At 44.5% G+C, this 22,030-nt stretch overlaps 1 protein-coding gene and 1 pseudogene across 7 annotated transcripts; one reads left to right on the top strand and one right to left on the bottom strand.

The window, feature by feature from the left end:
- Positions 1-2,794: 2,794 nt before the first annotated feature.
- Positions 2,795-18,616, bottom strand: LOC138623743 (homeobox-containing protein 1). 7 transcript variants are annotated; one of them, XM_069703408.1, is made up of 10 exons: positions 17,225-18,616; positions 15,527-15,953; positions 15,146-15,231; positions 13,265-13,375; positions 11,912-12,124; positions 10,079-10,235; positions 7,142-7,224; positions 5,849-5,944; positions 5,647-5,765; positions 2,795-3,383 (listed from the first exon to the last, which is right to left on the bottom strand). In XM_069703408.1, exons 1-10 carry the CDS (start codon positions 17,304-17,306, stop codon positions 3,237-3,239), a joined length of 1,521 nt encoding a protein of 506 aa, XP_069559509.1. In that variant the 5' UTR covers positions 17,307-18,616; the 3' UTR covers positions 2,795-3,236. The 7 variants fall into 7 exon arrangements, with proteins under 7 accessions (XP_069559509.1, XP_069559511.1, XP_069559510.1 ...); XM_069703410.1 differs by having other exon boundaries at positions 5,671-5,765; XM_069703409.1 differs by having other exon boundaries at positions 5,647-5,762.
- A 2,363-nt stretch (positions 18,617-20,979) lies between these two features.
- On the top strand, positions 20,980-21,683 carry LOC138623766 (gap junction beta-3 protein-like; annotated as a pseudogene).
- The last annotated feature ends 347 nt before the right edge of the window (positions 21,684-22,030 follow it).

Raw genomic sequence — 22,030 nt, 5'->3', positions numbered from 1 at the left:
AATATACAGCACATTATTAAATATTTTTCCTCTGACGTCTTACAAAAAGCAGTCTGAAGTCGGAGTCACGTTTCACATGACTGAGTTGTTGATAGCTCCACCAAACATATTTTTTGGGAAAAGTCCAAAAACTGAAAACAGATTTGTGGATCAGAACTTTGTTTTTTCTTCATTCCTCTCCCAGTAATCATCTCATCTTATAAAGTCGCTCCACCTGCAGCAGCTACAACAGTAACGAGCTGCTCAAACACTGATGTTTCAGTAATGATCTAATGATGTCATATATAATAATATATCAACCAGAGGGATAAAACCAGCACTTTTACTTTGATACTTTAACAAAGTATTTTCACATTTCTGTATTTGCACTTTTGAAGTAAAAGCTCTGCACACTTCCTCCACCTCTGGTACACTATTATAGCACATGCGAGTCTCAGGAAGCTCAGACTGCTTCTTTTTGAACGCATGACATCACCTCAATCAGCTATAGGGCTCCGACACACTACATTTGATCATATCAATATATGGTAACACTTTATAATACAGTCTGCAATTTACAGTGAGATTTCATCGTATGAATCAGGAACCAATAAAACCGCATCCTCGTTCTTACTGGTGCTTTTATCTTTAAAATTCATTGATACTGCCTCTTCCTTCAGCTCAGCATCTCTTTAATATTCAGCCTGGTCTGCATTTCACTGCAATAATTTCTGAGCTCAATGGATCCTTCATGACTCTCTTCTATTCATGCTTAATCAACATTTCTTTGGCACATAGACGAGTGGCAACGTTGCCATCTTCTGGTAAATGTCTGCTACGACCATAGTGTAAAAATACAAAATTGAAGTCGCAATTTGATCACATTTCAGCAATGTTACCCATCTAAGTTTTATAATAGTGGCATTTGGGAAACATCACATGTGCTGTAAATTGTTTTTTCTATGTTCTTGTAGTTAAATTAACAAAAAAACAAAAAAGCATGTACTGTTTATAACATCAATTCCAGTGTTTCCAAGGTAATGGCACTTCCATGTCCAAGATTTTCACCAGGTACATGTAAAATAGGAGGTTTTGATGGAATATTAGCATTAGCATGTTAGCAGCCAATAATCTGCCGTAGTTTAAAGTCACAGAATCGCTCACCCTGTCGTTCAGCTCCCTCTCAGCCGACATCCTCCTCAGTCACCCTGAGCTTCTGCTCTAGCAGCTATTATCACACAGAGCTGCTGCTTCTCCTCAGATCTGCACTGAATACATTAACAAACATTATTTCAATTACATCATGGTAATTAATATGACTGATCATTCATCCTGGATAATTCAGTCCTACCTGGTGTCCGCTGACAGGAATTAGCTCGAGTCAAGTTTCAGCATCTCGACACTTCACCTGCCGAATCCCGAAGACCAAACACCTGCAATCACTCAGAATAAACGGAGACATTTCCTGCTGATTGTGTACAATTTTATTATTGTTTTCCCTTGTCAGGTGAAAGCAGATAGAGAGGAGCATAATCATCAGAAACTGCGTGCAGCTTTGAGGAGAGGAGGGAGTGTTCCTGTCCACATCTGGACGAGAGAACAGGTCTGAGGTGAGTACACATGAACAACACAGGGCGAACGCCCCGTCGCCATAAATGCTACATAACACTGTCCCTATCATAAACAGTCACGACGACGGCTGCTGCCAGTTTTAATGACAGTCGGCCTGTGTCACATTCATGACACAGTTATTCTGAGGTAAGCTAGTCGGCTAGTGTTGTACTGAGCAAATAAACAACCTACTGTATACCTTATAGTGTTGGGACTGTTCCAGTCTGCTCTTCTCTACCTTGGCATAGCTTTGGCATTAGGAGGTAACACTGCGGCTCCCTGCTCAGAGGGGCCGTTTGAGAACAAGCGTCTTTGTTCATCACATGAACATTATGGAGGTAACTCCCACAGGCCTTGGACCGGCGTAATATAAGGGACTATGTAATGCAAAGTCAGCTAGTCATATTTCAAGTCTGACAAATAACAGTTTTCTATATACTGCTAAAGGAAAAGCACCCATAGACGTGTATATGTTCTGGGTTATGTACATGTAGAGGCCAGAACGCAGGCACGGTCCCCTCTTTAGTTAGAGTGAGATCCGCTTTGCAGTGACACAAACTTACAGGAGCTAAAAGCTGTAGCTTATTCCAATACAAGAGAAAAGGTGCTCGTAGCATTTATGCTGCCACGCTAGGATTTTTGATCACATTTGTTTTTAGCGTTCTTTCAAACGATAAAAAAAAAAAAAAAAAAAAAGAAAAGGAAAGGACTCGATGTCAAGCGGTGGTTCTTCACCGGCTGGACGTGACTACAAAAAGGACCAAACAGCAGTATAACAAAGAAGACAGATGATGAAGATGATACATAGTCCTGGGCTTGTCTGGCTAATATAAAAAGGTATAAATAACACTTCCTGTTTTGGTTAAACACAGTTAAAATAAAGAAAAATCAAGCACATTTTAAGACACTAAAGAAACCTGGTGCAACTCTTTGCTGTCGTCCTCCATGATTTTTTTTTTTTTTTTTTTTGGGGGGGGGGGGATTACCTGAGATTCCAGTCGTCCCTCAGGGCCTTCACGGATTGGATGGCGACAGCACTCGTTGATTGATCGACTGATTGGATCGGTCGACTGATTGAGGTTTTAGAGTCTCGTGAACCAGGTCGGAGGGTCAAAGACATTCAAGCAGAGCAGAGGGCATTTGCTTCACCGCAAACTACTGTAGATCCTGGATGCCACGCTTCACCCCTCCCCCCCCCCACCCACAAAGCCCCCACACCCACCTGACCCGCAGGCGCAGCACATTCACGTCACCACAGTCCGCCCAACAGCCGCCCTTTTGAAAAGAGCTAAAAGAAGGCATGTAGCAAAGAAAAGAGAAAACAGCTTCGAATGGGCGAGGTATCCTTTACATGATTCTCCCTCGGAGGAGTTTAGGCTTTTTAATACCATCTTGGAATGCACTATATGTTGATAGATATATATTTATATACTGTATATTGCCGTTAATATAAGCAGGGTTACTGTTGATAAATACAGTGGCCTCCTTACCATCCGAGGCACCTCAGCGAGCTTCAGCACCCTCCTCCCTTTGATTTCTGGGTGTCACAGGCCCAGCAGACTCCACACGGGTGGAGCAGGAGACACGTGTTGTTTTTCCTATTTCATCCGACTCAAATTGAAATATGATGATGATCCCGGCTTCAGTCACTCTTCATCCACAGTCTCCCTTTTTGAATCCTCCTCTTTCTGTTCCAGGACCTGAGGGCCGGGGCTCGGCAGCGCCGCCACCTCCGTGGGAGCCAACGAGGACGGGTCCTGCTGGTCGACCATCCTCTGGGAAGATGCGTCTTCCTGTTTAAAAGCATACAAGAGTTGTGTGAGCTCAATGGGCCTCGTTCACCAATATCTTCTTATTTATTTGTTCTTAAGAAACGTCCTCAGAAAAAGTCTACGTCAGATTCACGACGTGTTCATGATGAATCCCACAGTCCCCGTAAATTGCAAGCGGGTGACAGTTCTCCCAAATTAGCATACGTAAACGCCCTGCCAATGCCCATAAAAGGGCATGAGACTGCAGTGCCGTGTGCACACAGTCACAGACAGCGAGGGAGAAGAGAGATGTTGGGAGAAATGTAAATAATGCTGAAAGATGTTGGAGCAGCGGACTCCAAGAGGAGGAACAACTACAGCAGTTCTTGAAGTGGAGGTGCTGCTGTAGAAAGTTAACACCGTCGTATTTATTAGAGTAGCTTAAATAGTGGATTTAAAATTGTAAAAAAAACAGCACAAAACTGATTCATGTAAAAATAACCAGCAGCATGCAGACTGAACCCTCCTGCAGCAGCACATCCAGACCTGCACCCACGTCTGTTCACCCACGGCACATTTTTGATTATTTTTTGTGATGTTTCCTTCCCGAGATTAATTGTCTTATATAAAGTATCACCATGTAAAAGGCGAATTCATTTTAATTCACTAACAAGCAATTCACTGCTGTCAAACCCGGACAGCAAGTCCGCTGTTAGTGTCATGTTTATTTAACACCATGATGATTTGTAAAGTAATGAAAATAATTATTAAATTACGAATGATAAAGAAATACGTTTACTATAAGATTATATGATATTTGCTGTAAGAAATACAAAAATATGATATAACTGTTGAATTGAAGAAAACACATTAGCCGATTAGTTGGCACAATCATTTCAGCACTCAGATGTGTGTACATGTAAGTGTGCGCACAAAAAAAAAATCCCTAATAAAGGAAATATTGGCGAGTGCCAGAACCTTTGTAAAAACTGTGTAGGTGGGTTTTAAGAAGAAATTTCTTCTAAAGAACGGTTGCTGAATAAGGCCCAATACTTTTTGTTTGACACATCCTGTTGGTGTGAAGGGCGGCCCCTCCTGCCCGTAGAGCAGCTGGGATAGTTTCAGGGTATCTCATTGCGAATCTGGGCTCAGTCCGCTTGTTAAGGTCAGTGAAGCGGCTGTTGGAGCTTCACACGCTGTGTTTACGTCCTCCAGCTCGCTGTGAGCTTTTAACGGCTGGCAACAGCTCCTGCTGCTGCCCAGCGCCGTCCAGCAGTTTGGACAGAGTAGTAAACTCTGGTTGTAACAGCGAGTCCACAAACAGGGTGGAGCACGTCAGCGGAGCAGCAGCAGCTCCCAGACAGGAGGCGTTCAGGGACACTTTCAAACTGTAGGCCACGTGTGTTTTGGAGGCTCTGAGAGCCAAATGCACAAATAAAACATACACGTTTTCCTGGAGCTGTGTAAACACAAACAGTTAAGACACTTGTGTTGGCAGCTGGTTTGATTAAAATAGAAGAATATTTATTAAATCAGACACGCACGAGGCGGATTACTGAAAAACATGTGTGCAGTGACATCATTGACAACTGACTCAACTGACTGTCAACAGAAACAATAAGATATCTTTGTTATTGATTTGTCTCAGATGGTGCCGGTACCGACAGGTTTGTGGACAACAGATGTGTATTTGCGTTCAACGCCGGAGGAATTGCTTAAAACGACTGAGGAATCCTTACAGACAGGGTTACCTCATATTCGCCTTGTCATGCTGCGCTCCACAGAGAATCGTTCACGGTCGCTTCATCCTACTGGGAGTAGACCTCGGGTTAATTTTAACCAATCAGTATGCGCTGAAACCGGCTGACACGCAATTACCTAAAGCCCTGGTCCACCAAAGCGTTTTTCCCCAGAGCACAAATTGCTTTTTATAAAGGGACCCACACTTTATTTTATTTTTTTCAAACAGCAGCAGTGTGACGAGGGGCTGAGCGTTTATTTTGCGCTGAACGCTCTTTGTTTTTTCCCGGTCACCAAGAGTTATGTTCAACTTTGGATTAAACGATTCACTCGTCACTGTTTACCCAGACGCCCAATCACAGTGAAGGGACTGAACCCCAGACACTGGTTGCTGATTGGTCCGCCCTTCCGAGTGGCTGAGCGTCAGCGTGGTGGAGCCAGGTTAGCGTTAAACCTGCAGTGCAGATCATTTATTTCCCAACCTGCCAGTGAGAGTATTTTTTTGTTTTGATAGATCCTAAAAAACATCTGCTAATTCCTAGTTGTTTATTTCTGGTTGACTTACTTGCTCTGAGAAGCGATGATTCACCTGATCTGTGAACTCTTGCATCTCTCCCTCCTCACCGTTGGAGTGGCAGCTCGGACTTGGCACCTCGATCCCGTGGCTCTCCAGAATGGCAGCTTCTGGTTGTGTCAGACAGGGAAGCAGAGGTTGGAGAAACAACGGCGACAAAGAGCTTCCTCCCGTCCAGCTATCTGGTCCTCACCTATGTTGGCTCTTCTCTTCATCTCCTTCCGACGGTTGGCAAACCAGTTGTACACCTTCAGCGCCGTCACGCGCTCAAACTCAGACAGTTTACAGCCTGAGGGACGAAACCAAGAGGAAATACAACCTTGACCCTCGAACGATAAAGGACCAAAATAACGAATATATTACAAATGAATCATCCGTCAGCTGACGTTGTTAACAAACAGTCTTTTCAGAACGAAAACATGTCAGTTATGACATTTCAATTTTGACACGTTTCTGACAAGAACACGCTTTGATGCCGTTACAAAAAACCCTCTGAGGGTGTTTCCACCGAGCATTGTGTTTCAACAGGCCTCCCGGCAAGACCGAATCACAAGTGTCTTGCTTGAAGCCGTCTGTTCCCACCTGGCATTTCATGCATCTCCACATGTGTCCCCACTAACCACTTGAGATTAGATCTGACTTATCCGCTCTATATGCAAATAAGGCTGCAGGCTACGTCATGAAAATACACAAGCAGCACAATAACAGGACCCTGAACCCCAATAATTCAGGTCTGATTAATTTTATCGTTCCGGCACGCTACAAAATAAACTAAAAGAAACAATCTAAACCCAGAGGAGGCTTTGGTGAAACAAGCCTCATGTAGCAGTTTGTTTTAAATAGCTAAAAAGCTGCTTTGGTTAGGTTAGGTTAGGTAGTTACTTTATTAATCCCCGAGGGGAAATTTTTTAAGCGCAGGTATGCAATAAAACTCTCCTGCTTTTTATACAGTCATTTTGTACTCGGCAGAATCACGCAGGAGTTATTTTTTCTCGTAACCAAAAAAATAAATAAAGAGGAGCAGACATTTCTTCACTGCTCTCTCCCTCTCTGTTACTATCGTTCCTCTGTCTCAGTCGGAGTGCCTGTGTTTGTGTGCTTTAAACGAGGCTAAACAAAAACCACGTGACTGGTTTTTGGTTACAACTCATCACTTGTCGAAACCTCAAAACTAGGATACTGATGGCCATTATTAAAGAGAAACTAATTGATTCAATGGTCGGACCTGCAGCACTTCAGCTGACACGCAGCCGGTGTGGATACAGACACGCAGCTGAGCAGCGAGTGTGAGGTCACGCACACAGCAGGCAGGCATCGCAATACAGTCCTTATTCAGAGGAAGGTCAGCTGAGTAGGCGGTCTTCCAGCGTGGCCCAGGACGCACTGCGTTCACACCGCAAAGACAATGTGGCCACAGGCGTCCCGGGCCACCTCCCAATACAGCCTGAGCAGATCGCACCTCAGTGGAAACGGGGTGTCTGACTACCTGGTTTCTGGATGACGGAGTTACAGGCGTTGGCAATCTCCTCCCGCTTTGCCTCATCAGGATACTGGTTCTCCATGAAGAAACTGGAACGGTATCGGAAACAGTTAAATCACTCTGCATCACAGGCTCTGCGTTTAAGAGAGGACGGCACCAGTCGGAGCCGGGCTAGTTACGCCCTAATTTTACACTTCATCAGTCTTTGTACTGAATTACAGGAGAGAAGGGACAATATTTACACAGTGGAATATCACTAGAGATTCATGGAGGCAGTAAGTGGGTTAATTTGTCACTTTGCAAATTCAAATCTCTTCCCAGACTGATAAACATGAAGATTCATTAGGAAAAGCTGAAATTCATTCATCGTAAAAGATCAAAATATCTATTTTTCTCTCTAAAGTCGTCTGCCTCACATCTTTTCTGCTTTTTTTTTTGTATCCCTCCAATACCGAAAATGAATCATTGTCTCATATTACAAAACACACGGGGATCAATTTCCTCCAACCCTCTCCTCTCACCCTGAGTCGCCCTATCCTGTCTCTCTCTCTCTCTCTCACACACACACACACACACACACACACACACACACACACACACACACACACACACACACACACACACACACACACACACACACACACACTCTCTCTCTCTCACACACACACACACACACACACACACACACACACACACACACACACACACACACACACACACGCTCTCTCTCTCTCACACACACCCTCATCATCTTCACCTCTACTGTGTCGTCCTTGGGTCTAAACTAGCTCATAAGGATCAGCACTGCAGTAGGATTGCGTAATCCACGGGCACTGCTGGTGAGCGCTGTCTGTGTGGTCTTATTACTGTGAGTGCCCAGACTGCACCCTTTACTTACAGCAACCATGTAATAGAGAAATCAATTGCACACAGCAGCTACCACGCTCCTGTTTCTCACCGCTGCTCTGAGTTACTGAGAGGAGCGTCTGGGACAAACATTATTCCAGAGACGCAGGGTCAGAAAACGCCGTCATTAAACGGAACTGGTTCAGGCACTGAAGGACATTTACACTCTGACCTTCAACAACACACTGCATCCCTGTTCCAACGATTCAAATACTGACAAATTCATCAGGCGCATAAATCAGCCTTTTTTTTTTTAAGTTCACAGCTAAACATGAATTCAATGTGAGATTTTGCCTATTACAGCAACCAAACATTAGGCTATACATTTAAAGCTATCCATTCTTCTCAGTCAAATATGCTCATTTTAGAGCTGAAACTATTTTTGATCAATTATTTGATCAACTGACGATCATTCAGCAACTGTTCAATAATTGTTAATGTCGTTTTCCAGCAGAAATGTTAAACATTCATCAGTTTAGGCTTCTTAATTGCAAGGATTTGCTACTTTTCTACCTCTAATCTGGCTTTCAAATAAAACAGGCGAACTAATGACGTTATCTTGGTCTTAAGGAAATTGTGACTGTGAGACAATTGGATTGTTTTGGACAGCAGTTCACATTGGTTTGTGAGAAGTTGAAGCCATAACGCTGGCATTTTAGCTGTCAACATGTCCTTTTTTTGAAGCCAGAAGTGATCATATTTGGACGAGCTGGGGAGAAGTGAGTGGTGGATCTGATGGAGAACCAGAGGACACAACATCCAACCACGTATGCTGGAAACGTGGCAGCATTGCAGGCATGTCAATCAAACAAGACACGCCTGCAAACCTTTTCAAGGCCTAATATCTGATTAATTATGCAATCAGTTTGAGGAGGACCACCAAAACACGGATCAGAAGGAGTGAATTTAGCAAGTGAGACCACAGTGACTTGTGGAAGAAAATTTACTGACTTTGTATTTTAAGTGAGAAGTTGACGCTTTTTCAATTGGAGTCTCTTAGAGTCAGCGTTTTTAATGGAGCCAGCTCCTTGTGGCCCTCTGTGGTATTGCACTTCAAAATCAGATTGGCTTGGAAAGTCAACCAGTGTAGCAGCGTACGTCGTTACCACAGCAACCCATGCAGATAAGTCAGTGATGTCTAAACATCAAATTTGATCCGCTCACTTGTAAATAACAGCGCAGACAGTCTGTCAAAAAGATCTGATTTGAGATAAAAAAAAAAAAAAAATCCAATTTGCCTGTAGTCTGAACAAAGCCTGAAAGCTATTTCCTACTGGTTCCGTGTCCGACGCGGCTGCCGGAGTGAATCTCCATCATTAAAGTCAACGCTTAATATCCCAACGGCTGCGTCTCAGCAGCATCCCCGCTGAAGATAGGCAGCGAGTCTATTTCTGACGGAAGCCACGGCAATCTAAACGGAGCAGATCGGCCGGGCAGGAAATGTCTCGAGAAAACCAAATAAAACTCAGGGAAAATTTTCAAAATAAAACACTTATGTGCGAACTCCAGGTCGTAAAAAACTTTCCTACATCACCGTCTAACCCCGCGGTCTTTCAATGTGGACAAGAAATGCGTTCTCTTCCTGCTGCAAACACCATATGTGAAATAGTTACACAATAAATAGTTGGATTAATCTTTTTAATGACTAAAACACAGCTGGCTGTATTAACTTTGTCCGTAGGCTGCAGCACAAAGTAGGAAATACAACAATAACCACAAAACAGACCAAAAATTTCCTGTTTAACAACGTTTACCCGCAACAGAAGCACAGAAATCAAGGAAACATGACCAAATGAGGACGGAAGATAAAACGGGCAGACAAAACGCTTCGGGGTCTGACACGCCGCCGGTTGGATATGAAGCCGCGCAGAGGACGGAACAAAATCAAGGTGGACACACGACGGGACGGACACGTCTTCAGTGGGACATGCAGGTCAGTGTTTGGTGGTCATAATATCTTGGTTCCTTCTCCACATGAAATGAATGCAGCACTTTCAGTATGCGTGTCGTATTGATGCAGCACTGAACCGTGCTCACCTCTCCATAATTGATTGGCACTCCTTCCTCCAGGTGAACCTGCTTCCCCTACGCAGCCTCAGAGGACCGCCCACGATCCCCGTCCTGTCGCCCGCCATGATCCCCGTCCTCCAATCAGGTTCCTCCTTCACCAGAGAACGCATCGATAAAGTGGCACCTGAAGAACAGAGGACAGTTTAAATGGATGCAAACTAACACAGTGCTGCACGCTGCACCAGCTGGATCTGGATCTGAAGGTAGAACAAAAAGTCATCACTGACGGTTGCATTGTAACTAGTGAGTTAACCATCTCTACTTATGTTATGAGACATTGTCACGCAAACGAAGCGTCCTTCAGGTAATATGTGACCGGGAGACAATCTTAAACAGTGAAAAGGGAGTAAGAGACCTAAAAGAAAAACAAACATAAAGTACTTGAGGTTATCACGTGAACAAGCTGCAACACGATACAAAAAGCGTTACTTCAATAACAATTCAGTTAAATATAAATCCTGATTTATTTATTTTTTACTATTTATGGACAGCTTTTGCTGTCTTTGGATGTTTTTACAAAGGTCATGATGGATTCATCACAAAAATATTGTCATTGAGGTTTAAAACACACAAAAAAGTATCGGAGAAAAACTCAGACATTGTAACTTTTATCAGCGTTCAACGCAGACTTTTTAAAACCTTTTAGATACCAGACAGAATGCAACGTACTGTTTCACAGTCATGTGGAAACCAGCAGGGACCTATTTATTGTCATTTCCCCTCTTTCAGAATTTACTTAGACGTACATAACAATAATTTCTAACAAAATAACCAATTAAATGACAAAATGACTTGTACACAAAAAGTGTCCGAAAAAGGATCATCGGAGGGATCGATCAATGAATTTAAAGAACAGACTCTTCAGTCGACATCTTTTTATACGCTGAGTTTCGAAGCTCCAAGTTCCAATATATTTCCAAGCTCTCGAAGCAAGCAATGGGGACAGTGTGTCCTACAGGTCTGGTGATGCTGACAGAAATAACCCCTCCGTTAGTTACCTCTGCCAAGGAGGGTTTGTTTTTGGCCCCGTTTGTTTGTTTGTCAGCCGGATTACAGAAACATTACAGACCTGATTGTAACGAAACTTGGTGGAAGGTTGTAGCACGGGCCAAGGAATGAAACACGAACTTTTAGAGTGGATGGGAATCATCGGGCAGAGGCACAAATTATTTTGTACTTTCATTACAATTGCACGGTTGGGCAGTAAATATCCTCCTGAATCGCCTAATTGAACATCTTGAAATCCAGTCGACGGTAGTAAAGTTAAATGGTGGAAAAACAGAGGCCATCCTAGAAATGCAATGATTTCATATGCACTCCGTCATATTAATGGGCACCAGTAATCCTCAGGGATACACATGTATTTGCTCAAACTTAATATAGCAAGCACTCATTATGAAGCAGTCAGGGATGGTGGTTTCAAAAGGGAGAATTGGAAAGGACACAACTGGAACAACACCACAGTCGCTGCACATCATGTGGAAGCGTGGACTACTGGCCATGGCAGAGGTCTGTGCTCTCCGAGTGTCCTTCTAGTTTATAAACGTACACACAATCACACCAAGTTCAGACCCAGCTCCGTTAGACCTGACACACAGTTGCTGCAACCGCCTGCTGATACAAAGCTAAACTCAAGATGATCCCCCGTGTGGAGACGCTTCATTTTAGCATTACATAAAACCATTTTAGACTGCTGAAAGGCTTCCCAAGCTGACAGACAGGGTGCAGGGTGATGGGCATGAAGGTGTGTCCTGAGGCCAGCCGCAGGGGGCCGGGGGGCTGGGGGGAGGGCAGGGTTACCTGGCTGGGCCTGGGCAGCTGCGGCGGCAGCAGTGTACCAAGGCAGCAGGTGCATCAGCAGCTCTCTCTGCCTGCTCCACGATGGGTTGGGGTTGAGGTTGGTGTTGGGGTTGGGGAGGCTGCCGCTTGCCCCTGCTACCGTCCCGTCTCTGTCCCCTCCCCTGGCCCTGGGCATGGGACTCACGCTGTGCTGGCTTTCACTCCACCTCAGCCCTTCAGTCGGGACAAAACCAATAGTCAGGCGGGCCGCGGCCATGGATACGATAACTGGAGGTTACATTTACATCTGTGTCTCTGGGTTAACTGACACACTCCTGAAGACCTGCCTTGACATTTCAGCTATCATTTACTTAAAAAAAAAAAAAAAAACGTCTACTTCGGAAGAATTTCATTGTATTTTCCAATCAGAAGTCAGTTTGACAGATAGTTCTGCTTCTTCAGAGACTCACGATGGGCAGGTCAATAGGAGCCAATGAAAGTCACTTTGGATTGGAAACATAGCAGAAAAAGTAACCATTGTTAGTAACAGCCTGTTTGTTAGCCATGTAGGAATGAAAACCAGCACCAGAGTACCTCCAGCATCGAGGCTGGGAACTGCAGAGGAGCCAAAGCCAAGCTTGGGTGGGTCAGTGGGGGAGAAAACAATAAAGGATTACGATGAGGGGAGGCAGCAGGGACGGCAGATGGTCCACCGGCGGCTTTTGTTTGTTTCACAGGCTAATCATGTAAAAATGTGACTTTCTGACATGATGTACTGCAAGAGCATGCTGTTTGACACAAATCAATAAAAGGCATCTGAAGCAGCTGCTCGTTTGTAGCTGTTAAAAGGCATGCCGGATTCGTCTCGTAGGACGCGAAGAGGTCAGCGCCGACCCCGGGCTGCTACTGTAGCCCGGACGGACACCAACCGCATTCACCCGCTAAAGTTTCATTTCCTAACCAGAAGCCTTAACGTTATCGATTAGAATCTCCTGTGACGGGACTACCTTTATCACTCGCCTTTCCTCTGAAATTATAGATTTGTCTCGTGTCCTTCCTCGACCCTGCAGCCCGTGGAGCGCCGGGTCGGAGAGAGCGTGAGGAGTTAGAGGTGTTTACCATGCAGGAGGATGGATGGGGAAGGGTTAGCAAGCGGTGGTTCACATTCAGCACAACACATACAGTATAATGTCTTTTTTAATACGAGCCTTCCCGCTATCTAATCTCTAATCTATCATCATTAACCTGACATTCAACCTTGGGGGGGCGCTGATCTGCACTTTTCTCATTATTATTCTTCCCTAACAGCTATTATCCCCGAGTGGGATCTGTATCTCTGTAGAAGTCAGATTCTACATCAGATCTGCGTCTCACCTGGGTTGTTCCTCTCCAGCAGGTACCAGCGGTAGAAGGCGCGGCGTTTGGAGTCGCTCATCTCCAGGCCTTGCTGCAGCAGCCACTGGGAGATGTAGCTCTGGCTGATGCCTGCGTGCGGGAGGACGACACATGTTACTTCAACATGTTAAAAGGTGCTGATTTATGCCAGCGCTGTTAAAAGTCCGGCTGTGTTCCAGCTCTGGTATATTCCTGTTAACTTAATGAAGCCAACCCAACGTCGATACTTTAATTAAATACGCTTGATTTAGTGAGATGTATTTTCAGGGGCTGGAGAGAAAGTTTACTGATGTGGACTTGCTGCTACTTGTGTAATGCAGAACAGACCCTCTCTCTTTTCATGCATCACCAATACAGACATAAATATTACCTACTGCATTGTTACATCTATCACTGGTACTTTAATAGGCTCTGAAAAACGTGTCCGGCCTCGTAGAGAGATCTACCCAAAGACCCTGCAGTCTGCGTTCCAGATCTTATTCATTAAATAAAAGGTTTGTTGAGTCATTCCACCATAATGTATGTTGTATACATAATGTCAAGGTTAAAATTAGAGCCGCAACTATGATTATTTTATTGTCACTTTATCTGCCAACTTTGCTTTCTAAATCCATCCATTCATTCATTATCTATACCCACTTAATCCCTTACATGGTCACAAAGGGGTGGAGCCTATCCCAGCTGACTTTGGGTGAAGGCAGGAGACATGTTGGAGAGTTCCAGGTCCAACACAGGGCTGCTGAGCCTTCAGGATTCATTGGCCTCTACATGTAGCCATACTTATCTTTAGGGTCAGTTCGAGACATACTGAGAAACTACATGGAAAACAAATATGTTCAAACACGACAACAGCAGAAAAAGACACATGCAGTGCCAGTATGTTATCCTGGTGTTACAAAACCCACATTCCGGTCTGATCACGCTGCACATGGAACTATTTTTAATCGTTGAATTCTGCTGGTCGACTGTTTGGACTGTTGGAGCAGCTTTTAACCAATCAGCATTGAGCACCACATGCGCTGAAACTGCATTTAAAAACAAAACGCTTCATGGCTTCAACGCCATTGCACGGATGAGGCCCTCCAAGGAAATCACAATCTCATGGTGACAATAATTACTGCAAATTCAACCAATTTCAATAATATTTGCATGTCCTTGCAATTTTGCAAACTCAGACCCTTCGAATGTTTTCCCAACAAGTCAGTTCTGCTTCAACTCCTGACTAATATTCAACAAATCAACTGATCAGTCAGAAGGAAAGGGGGAACAAAAATATATCTGCATAAGAATCCTGTTTTTCTGAATTGATTCAGTTAAAAAAAATCTGACATTTGCATCAGCAAACCAACCATCTGACTAACACACACACACACACACACACACACACACACACACACACACACACACACACACACACACACACACACACACACACACACACACACACAGACACACAGGGACCTTTTATCAAACTTTCAGAGAAACTCACTCGAGTCGCAGCTCATTTTACTTCATAACAAATGCTCGAACCGCTCTGTGATTCAACGCTGGGATTCTCCGGTCGGGTGTTGCAGTACTGAGCGTATTCTGTTCTGCCTGACGAAACACTTTGCACCCACTGGACCAGAACACTCAGAGAGACTTCTGTCTCTACAAAAAGAACCTCGATTATCAGCCGGTGTTGGCGGTCTATAGTGTAACAGATGAAGCTGCCAAATCCTCCACACATTTCTCTGCTGGTTTGACTTCAGTCTGAAAGTGTCCTTCATCACATGCCATCACTGTGAATAACAGCCCAGAAAGAAGCAGTTCAATAAACCAGAATGAGTGCGTAACAATGTCCCAGAGAAAGCAGCGTACCTGTGACTTGGCCGACGATCGCCTGAGAGATCCTGCGATTGTTGAGGAAAGTTTTGATCTCTTCTTTCACCAGGTTGCTGTCTCTCCTGTAAAAGCAACAAAAACCCATCACACTGTGGTTAAAGCAGCAGCCTTTGCTCTGACTAACCTTATTCACTGATGCGTCTCTTTTCTCAGCCGTCCCTGAACGCCTGACCTGAATTAACTCCGGTAAAATTCTGGAGAATAAGCCGGCACCTCTGGGGACAATCGCTGTCATTATCTGATGTTATAATAGTCTCTCTTTGTCTCTACTATTCTTCTGGTCTTTCTCTCTCCCACCCAGCACCAATTCATCTCTCTGGCCCCGTGATAACACTAAGCACCACCGTCCTCCCTCACCTCATGTACTCCTCCACCTTCTCCTCCAGGTCCCACTCCTCGTCCCCCATCATGTCGTAGCTGAACGACCGCTGCACCGCCACGCTGGGAGGATAGAGGGGCGGCGGCGAGGCCTCGTAGCTGTTGCTGGGGGACAGCGCGGCGCCCTCCAGCCCGGAGGTCTGCGTGGTCGCCGAGGCCAGGGAGAGCGAGGAGGAGGAGGACGAAGACGAGGACGGAGCCGGGGCAGCCGCGGCGGGGGTGTTGTTGGACGGGGCCGGGTGGGAGTCACAGTGCGACGGGCGGTGGTCCGGGTCGAGCCTCTCCAGGGACTCCAGGGCGTGGATGATCTGCGGTTTGGTCATGCCGGACAGACGCAGGCGCTGCAGGAGGTCGATCTGTTCGATGGTGTAGCGCGGCTCCACCTCGCAGCACTCCATCCTGGCATCTGCACGCAGAATAATATGGGGGTGGATATTTTTGTGAATTTGAGACTGTAATATGAATGAAACTTGACACCGAATTTCAATATGAACCAACTGTCGCCCTATTAATACACCAAAGAGCTGCGTGGCTGAGTAGATTTCTCACCAGATAAACAGACTTCACAAAGTGTTACCAAGATATACACTGCTATATTTATCTCTACTCAGCACCAGCCTTAAATTTAGACAATATGTTGCGGACGTTTTCAGAACCTGCAGACAAACGGATAAATGATGAAAGGATTATTAATAGATTTTAACACAAACAGAGACACACAGCTGAATTCAAACACTTCACTTCCTTTGAAGGAGTTTGTTTATCTTGACTACAACAACTGACTACAGATCTGATTAAACTATCAATTAACCCGCGACTTAACAGTAGTGTGGTTGATAATAATTGCAAAGAGGAAACAGAACAGACTGCATTCTCCTCTGAAGAACCCCGGGGTCATTGCATGTTTTGGCACCTTTTCAACCACTTGGCACAGACACTTGGGGCTAACCTTGCTCTATTTGTCCAGGGTGGACTTAAAGTAAGACCATCCTGGCATACATAACCTAACATCAGGTCCCCTCAATGAGTCACATCCAACCTTTTACTTGTTATACCTGCCTGTACTGCAAGGAGCCTAATCTTAACAGTTATACAGCCTACTGAGAAAAAAAAAAAAATCATATTAATTAAGCTCATGAAGAAAATCCAGCAATTCAACATGACCTTGCAAATTTGAAAAATCAGACACTTGTGACAATACCAATTATTATGTTTTATAAATGTGGTGAACCCATTCTTCAATTCGACATCTGCGTGATTTGTGTGATTATCTCACATAATGTTACACAACTCCACCAAAACACACAGTGGTGAGCTGCAGCAAGCCAACCTCCTTTAAAAAAAAAAGTTGATCTCGTTAAATGGCATTCATGCCGAATTTACCAGAAACACGCAACGATGTCTAAAGATCCATCAACTCCAACACTGTCACAAACGCACCTTTGTTGATCAACTGGAAAAAAAATAAAAAATAAAATAAAAAAGTTAATCTGATGGATTTTTATCTTTTTTTTTATTTTTTAAGCGAATTCTGCTTCATGTTTGGTGTTTACAAGGCGGACTACAGTGATGCAAGTCAGCTACTTTGAACACGCCGGGATCCTTCTGTTCAAAACTATCAAAGATCCGGACCCGAGCAAGAGGGGCTGAGTTTGGGGCTCGCAAAAGTGGTCTTACCTGCCGGAGGGGGTGACACGGACAGGCGCCCCGGGAGCGGTTCAGTGCGTGGGGTCGCAGCGGGGACGCACCATTGTCGCATGGCTCGGCGGAGTTCAGCTCGGCCGGACCTCTGCGGAAAGTCGCACAGAAAGGAGACTCGCTGCAGTGTGTCGCGGTTAAACCGCCTCCGTTAGCATGCTGGCAAAGAGACCTACAACAGCGGATGACTCGCTAGCTGACGGGGGTTTGGCTAAAACAGCTAGCACCGTCAACTCTGGCTGGCTCCCCGGAGCACCAGCCTCCCGTCAATAGCTGCTCCGCTGGCCAGTCAGCCAGCACCAGACCACAAAGCGGAAATAAGGCACGTAACCTTCACAATAATAATAATAATAATAATTAATAAAACAAAACAACAACAACAAAAAATGTTGTGGCGTCCCTACAAAAATTGCCACGTGTTTGAAAGTAAAATAATAATCCCTCTTTGCGTCATATTATATTCTCAGAAGAGCAGATAGAAGAGGTCTTGTGACAACATTGCATTTCAAACCACACTGAACATGACCTTTCAGTGTATTTACAGACTTGCCTTCGACACACAGATACAACTCCTGCACTGAAAATCCAATTAAACACCTCTTTTATTTGTAATAGGTGGGCTGGGACGTGGAGCCATCACATTGCACCTCATTAAAAGAGTAAACTGAGCTACATAAATTACAAATACTTTACAGTAAATTTATAAATACATTATTCATTATAAATAAAACTGAATTCTCAGTCCAATGTCTGATTTTCAACATCCATTGGTTGATACTACAGTGTAAAATGTCAAGAGATCCCAGAGGGTCCAAACATTTAAGGCTGTGTTGTAAAATTGCATATGTGCAAACAAATCTTCGGTTCTAACTTCTTGAATATATCATGATACGAATTAAAGAGAAATGCAAAATTATACAACGATGAATAATCTCATTTCAGGGTGCTTCGTCGGTTACTGTGGATCTGCACACGCTGCGCTTTTATTTTGAAGAAGACCGGAAACGGTACTCTTGGGTCTACAGTCCAGTGCGGTCCGTCTCGTCTCGGCTAAACAACTTATCTAAAACTTGCACCTTTGAAGGTTACTACCCGCCGACAGCGTTTCTACCGGGCCGCTGTCTTTCAAACCTGTGCGGGTCCACGTGGCTCCGAGTGAACATCTGTCGCGTTAGACTGACGCAGCCGAGGCGCTAACGAGTTAGCGCCGCTAGCTAAGTTAGCTCGGAGCCAGCAGCGGGCTGTCCCGCCGCGGAGCTCCTCTCTTACCTCCCGTGGCCGCGGAGAGAGAGCGAGAGAGAGACGAGCTGCAGCCGGCTGGGCGGACAGGAGACAGGAGACAGGAGGGAGTTTAAACTGTGGAAGGAAGCGGCGGTCCGCCCCACACACACACACCCCTCTCCCCCCCCACCCTCCCCTCGCTGGAGGAGGTCACTCGTCCGGTCCGGGTGGCCGACGGTGAACTAACGAGCCGCGGGTGAGCGGTGCGGGGTCATGTTGTCTTTCAGCTGTGCAGCGGGGAGACACCGTACGTATGTGTGGAAGTCTGTCTCCATTTGTGACCCCTCACCCGACAACCACCGGGAAGGTTACCGACGTCACACCGACCCTTTCCGGTTCTACCGGACCCGCTACAAAATAAAAGTCAAACGCAGCTGTGCGCCAACGTGAAAGTGGAAGTTACTTTCAGCCAAATTGCCTGAATAATAAAACAAAAAACCAACAATGCTCATGATTAAAGCAAGTTTGCGAAACTTCAGCGGTGCTTTATTATCACATTTAAAATGCTTATCCTTTTATTTTGGTGAGCTAGTCCGGAAATGTGTCAGTAAATCGGCGTGACTTGACGCAGCACCACCCAGGACACAGTGAGCGGGTCTGTCTGCAGAGAGGAGCTCTCACACAAGTTATAGGAAGAACACGAAAACAAAAATAGTTGTTATCATCATGAATTAATAAGACTTTGAATGCCCCAAAGAATATTAAGTCCCCACCACATGAATTTGTTGAACTGTTTTTTTTGTGTTTTTTTTTTACTTTATAAGGTTTTGAAGGTAAAATGAACTGGTTTTGATGTGTCCCTCTTGAGTACCTGAAGTCTACACATTAACCCTTTTTTTTTTTTTTTTTTTTAAACGAGTGGGTTCAATCTGCACCTCTGTTTGCAAGGTTGTGTTTGCAGCTTTGTCTCCGTGTGTCTGAATAGTAGATGTTTTGGTCTAACATCTTGTGTCTCACTCTTTTAAGCGACAGTGGAGGCACCTCTACACCAAAACTATTTCATGTTTTTTTTTCTCTTAATATTGTTGAGCTGTATCACTTTTTAAATAAACGTTTGATCTGAAATGATCCACACAGAATAGATGATTTATTTGGACTATTTGCACACAAAGTAAAAATTGCTAAAGTTGCTTTGTTTACATTAGCATAAACTAGAATTAATGCATACATCTATTTTCAAGCCTTAATGCCGTGAAGTAAACACATAAACAAAGACAGAAGTTACATTAAAAAATTTAAACACCCCCTGTGCAATTTTATTTGCCTTGTATTCTTATACAATGTAGGAAGAACTTTACTTGTTAAACGGATGGCATATACTGTATATAATTCAGGTAGGCTAATTATTGTATACATAGAGAGATAGCCCCCCCGCTGAGGGAGCAGCATTGGAGCCGGTGACACCAACATCCATCCATCCATCCATCCATCCATCCATTTTCTGCAAGCATATCTGTAGTTTTTCAGTGATATAGAGGGAAGATAAAAATGTGTCTATTAGTACAGTATAGAGTAAACTGAACCAAAAGAGATCCGGGCTGTGGAGTCACATGTTTAAAAGTAATCAGCGGAACCACACGGTGCACCAAAATGACTCGAAAACAAACTGACCTACAGGTGGTCACTGATGGGAGTAGCATTCCTGTTAAAACACACCACTCCTACACCTCAGTGACAATTCCCCACATCCTGGTCGAGAGTAGATTTGTAAAGGGCAGTAAGGCGATGACAGCTGCTCATTCTTAACCTGAAAAAAATGGCAAAAGTGACCAAACCTCTAGATTGTGGCCAAGAGTTGATTTTTCTACCCAGTTAATGTCAGAGTCCTGCTGCAGGAGAGAGGCTGAGACCTGTCGAACCACGGTAAGTCTACTTCCCAGACAGGAGACATGAAGGACTGAGTGGAAGAGCAGGAATCTTAAGAGAGGTTAAGTAATTCTAGTAATATCAGGTCGATCATGTTTAGCTTTAAAACTTTCTATTACATTTAAAGGCAGAAACGAATGTGCTTGATTTCATTTTGACGAGAAGAAACTTGAAGAACTTTTACCTCCGAGCTTGCGCCTAAACTTTCCTCAAGGTGTACGAGGTTGAAACCAGGAATTGTTGTGTGCTGTGGAAGGTTTTGTGTGTTGAAAAAGCAAGTATTACATCTATTATTAAAGGCATCTTTCTTCAGAAGTGCCAAACTTTTAAAGAGTAAACAAACAGTGAGAAGTGGAACAGAGAGTTTGAGGTTTCAGAGCTGTCGAAGGAACGTTTGATCAGAAACGAGAACATATTTCTGAAACACACGCTGAGATGTTTGGAACTGATTGCGTAATTAAACTTTTATTTTTCTATTGTTAGACTCCGTAAAAATATTGTATTTTTCTGTATGATTGCATAACTTTGTCTCTTTATCGTCTTCCTGCTCCCCACTTTCTAAAGAGTCAGAGGTTAAAAGAAGCTGATCAAAGCCGAAGTATCTCCAGGGTCTTCTTAGTGGAGTCAAAAAATACTCCACCGCCTTGGGACGGATCTGGCTGTCTGTGGTCTTCGTTTTTCGGGTGCTGGTCTACGTGGTGGCCGCCGAACGGGTCTGGAGTGACGCGAGGGACACTGGCTGCACCAACATCTGCTACGATCACTTCTTCCCCATTTCTCACATCTGCCTCTGGGCCCTCCAGCTCATCTTCGTCACTTGCCCGTCCTTCATGGTGGTGCTGCACGTGGCCTACCGGCAGGAGCGGGAACGCAAATTCCGAGCCAAACACGGCGAGGAAATCCGGCTTTACAGCAACCCGGGCAAACTTTGAAGTCACGTTTCTCTTGCTTCACTACATCTACGACAGCTTCAAGCTACCCAGGAAGGTCCAATGTGAGATCAGCCCTTGTCCATACCTGGTGGACTGCTACATTTCCCGACCCACCGAGAAGACCATTTTCACTTACTTTATGGTGGGGGTGTCCGTCCTCTGCGTGCTGATCAACATTTGTGAGGTTTTCTATCTGATTGCTTCGCGGGTGGTGAACCTCAAGCGTCGAGGGAGCGTCCACACCTCACCTAGAAAGGTCAACCCTGAGATGCGATACTGGGAATTAAGACGTCTTCTTACACCTCTAATCGTATGTGTTTTTCTCCATTTCAGGATTGGTTCACCTTTTAACTTTCTAGCCTTCAAATTCTCATGCCTTTATGCACATCGAAATACTTCTTTTTCGCTGTAATCGTTCCTGCTGAGATCGATTCCTGACACAGTTCAAATGTAAGACATTCATTTGATTTGTCGAACTTAGAGAGCTGAGGCCATCATATTAGCATCAACTGAATGGTCACACATAATTGATATGGCAGATTTTGTCCCTCATGTCTTTACCTTAGTAAGGCATCCCTTCAGGGCCGTCATGGACAGGAGGAATAATTAGAGCACGAAGAGGCTTTTGAATGTTGTTTAAAGACGGACTTAAAAAAAGATGAACCTGTCCTTTAAGGGTATTTAGATTTACAGAGTATTTTTTTAT

The sequence above is a fragment of the Brachyistius frenatus genome, unplaced genomic scaffold (assembly GCF_029030835.1).
Source record: "Brachyistius frenatus isolate BFR_SWC_R1_liver_20210118 unplaced genomic scaffold, ASM2903083v1 Contig_46, whole genome shotgun sequence".
Taxonomy (NCBI): Eukaryota; Metazoa; Chordata; class Actinopteri; family Embiotocidae; genus Brachyistius; species Brachyistius frenatus.
This window is presented reverse-complemented; position numbering and strand designations above follow the sequence as displayed.

Coding starts and splice junctions, on each gene's coding strand:
- LOC138623743 (XM_069703408.1), bottom strand. CDS start 17,306: ATGCGACAATGGTGCGTCCCCGCTGCGACCCCACGCACTGAACCGCTC. Junction 10,236..11,911: donor AGCTGCCCAGGCCCAGCCAG/GTAACCCTGCCC, acceptor TCTGTTCTTCAG/GTGCCACTTTATCGATGCGT. Junction 7,225..10,078: donor TGCCAATCAATTATGGAGAG/GTGAGCACGGTT, acceptor ATACCGTTCCAG/TTTCTTCATGGAGAACCAGT.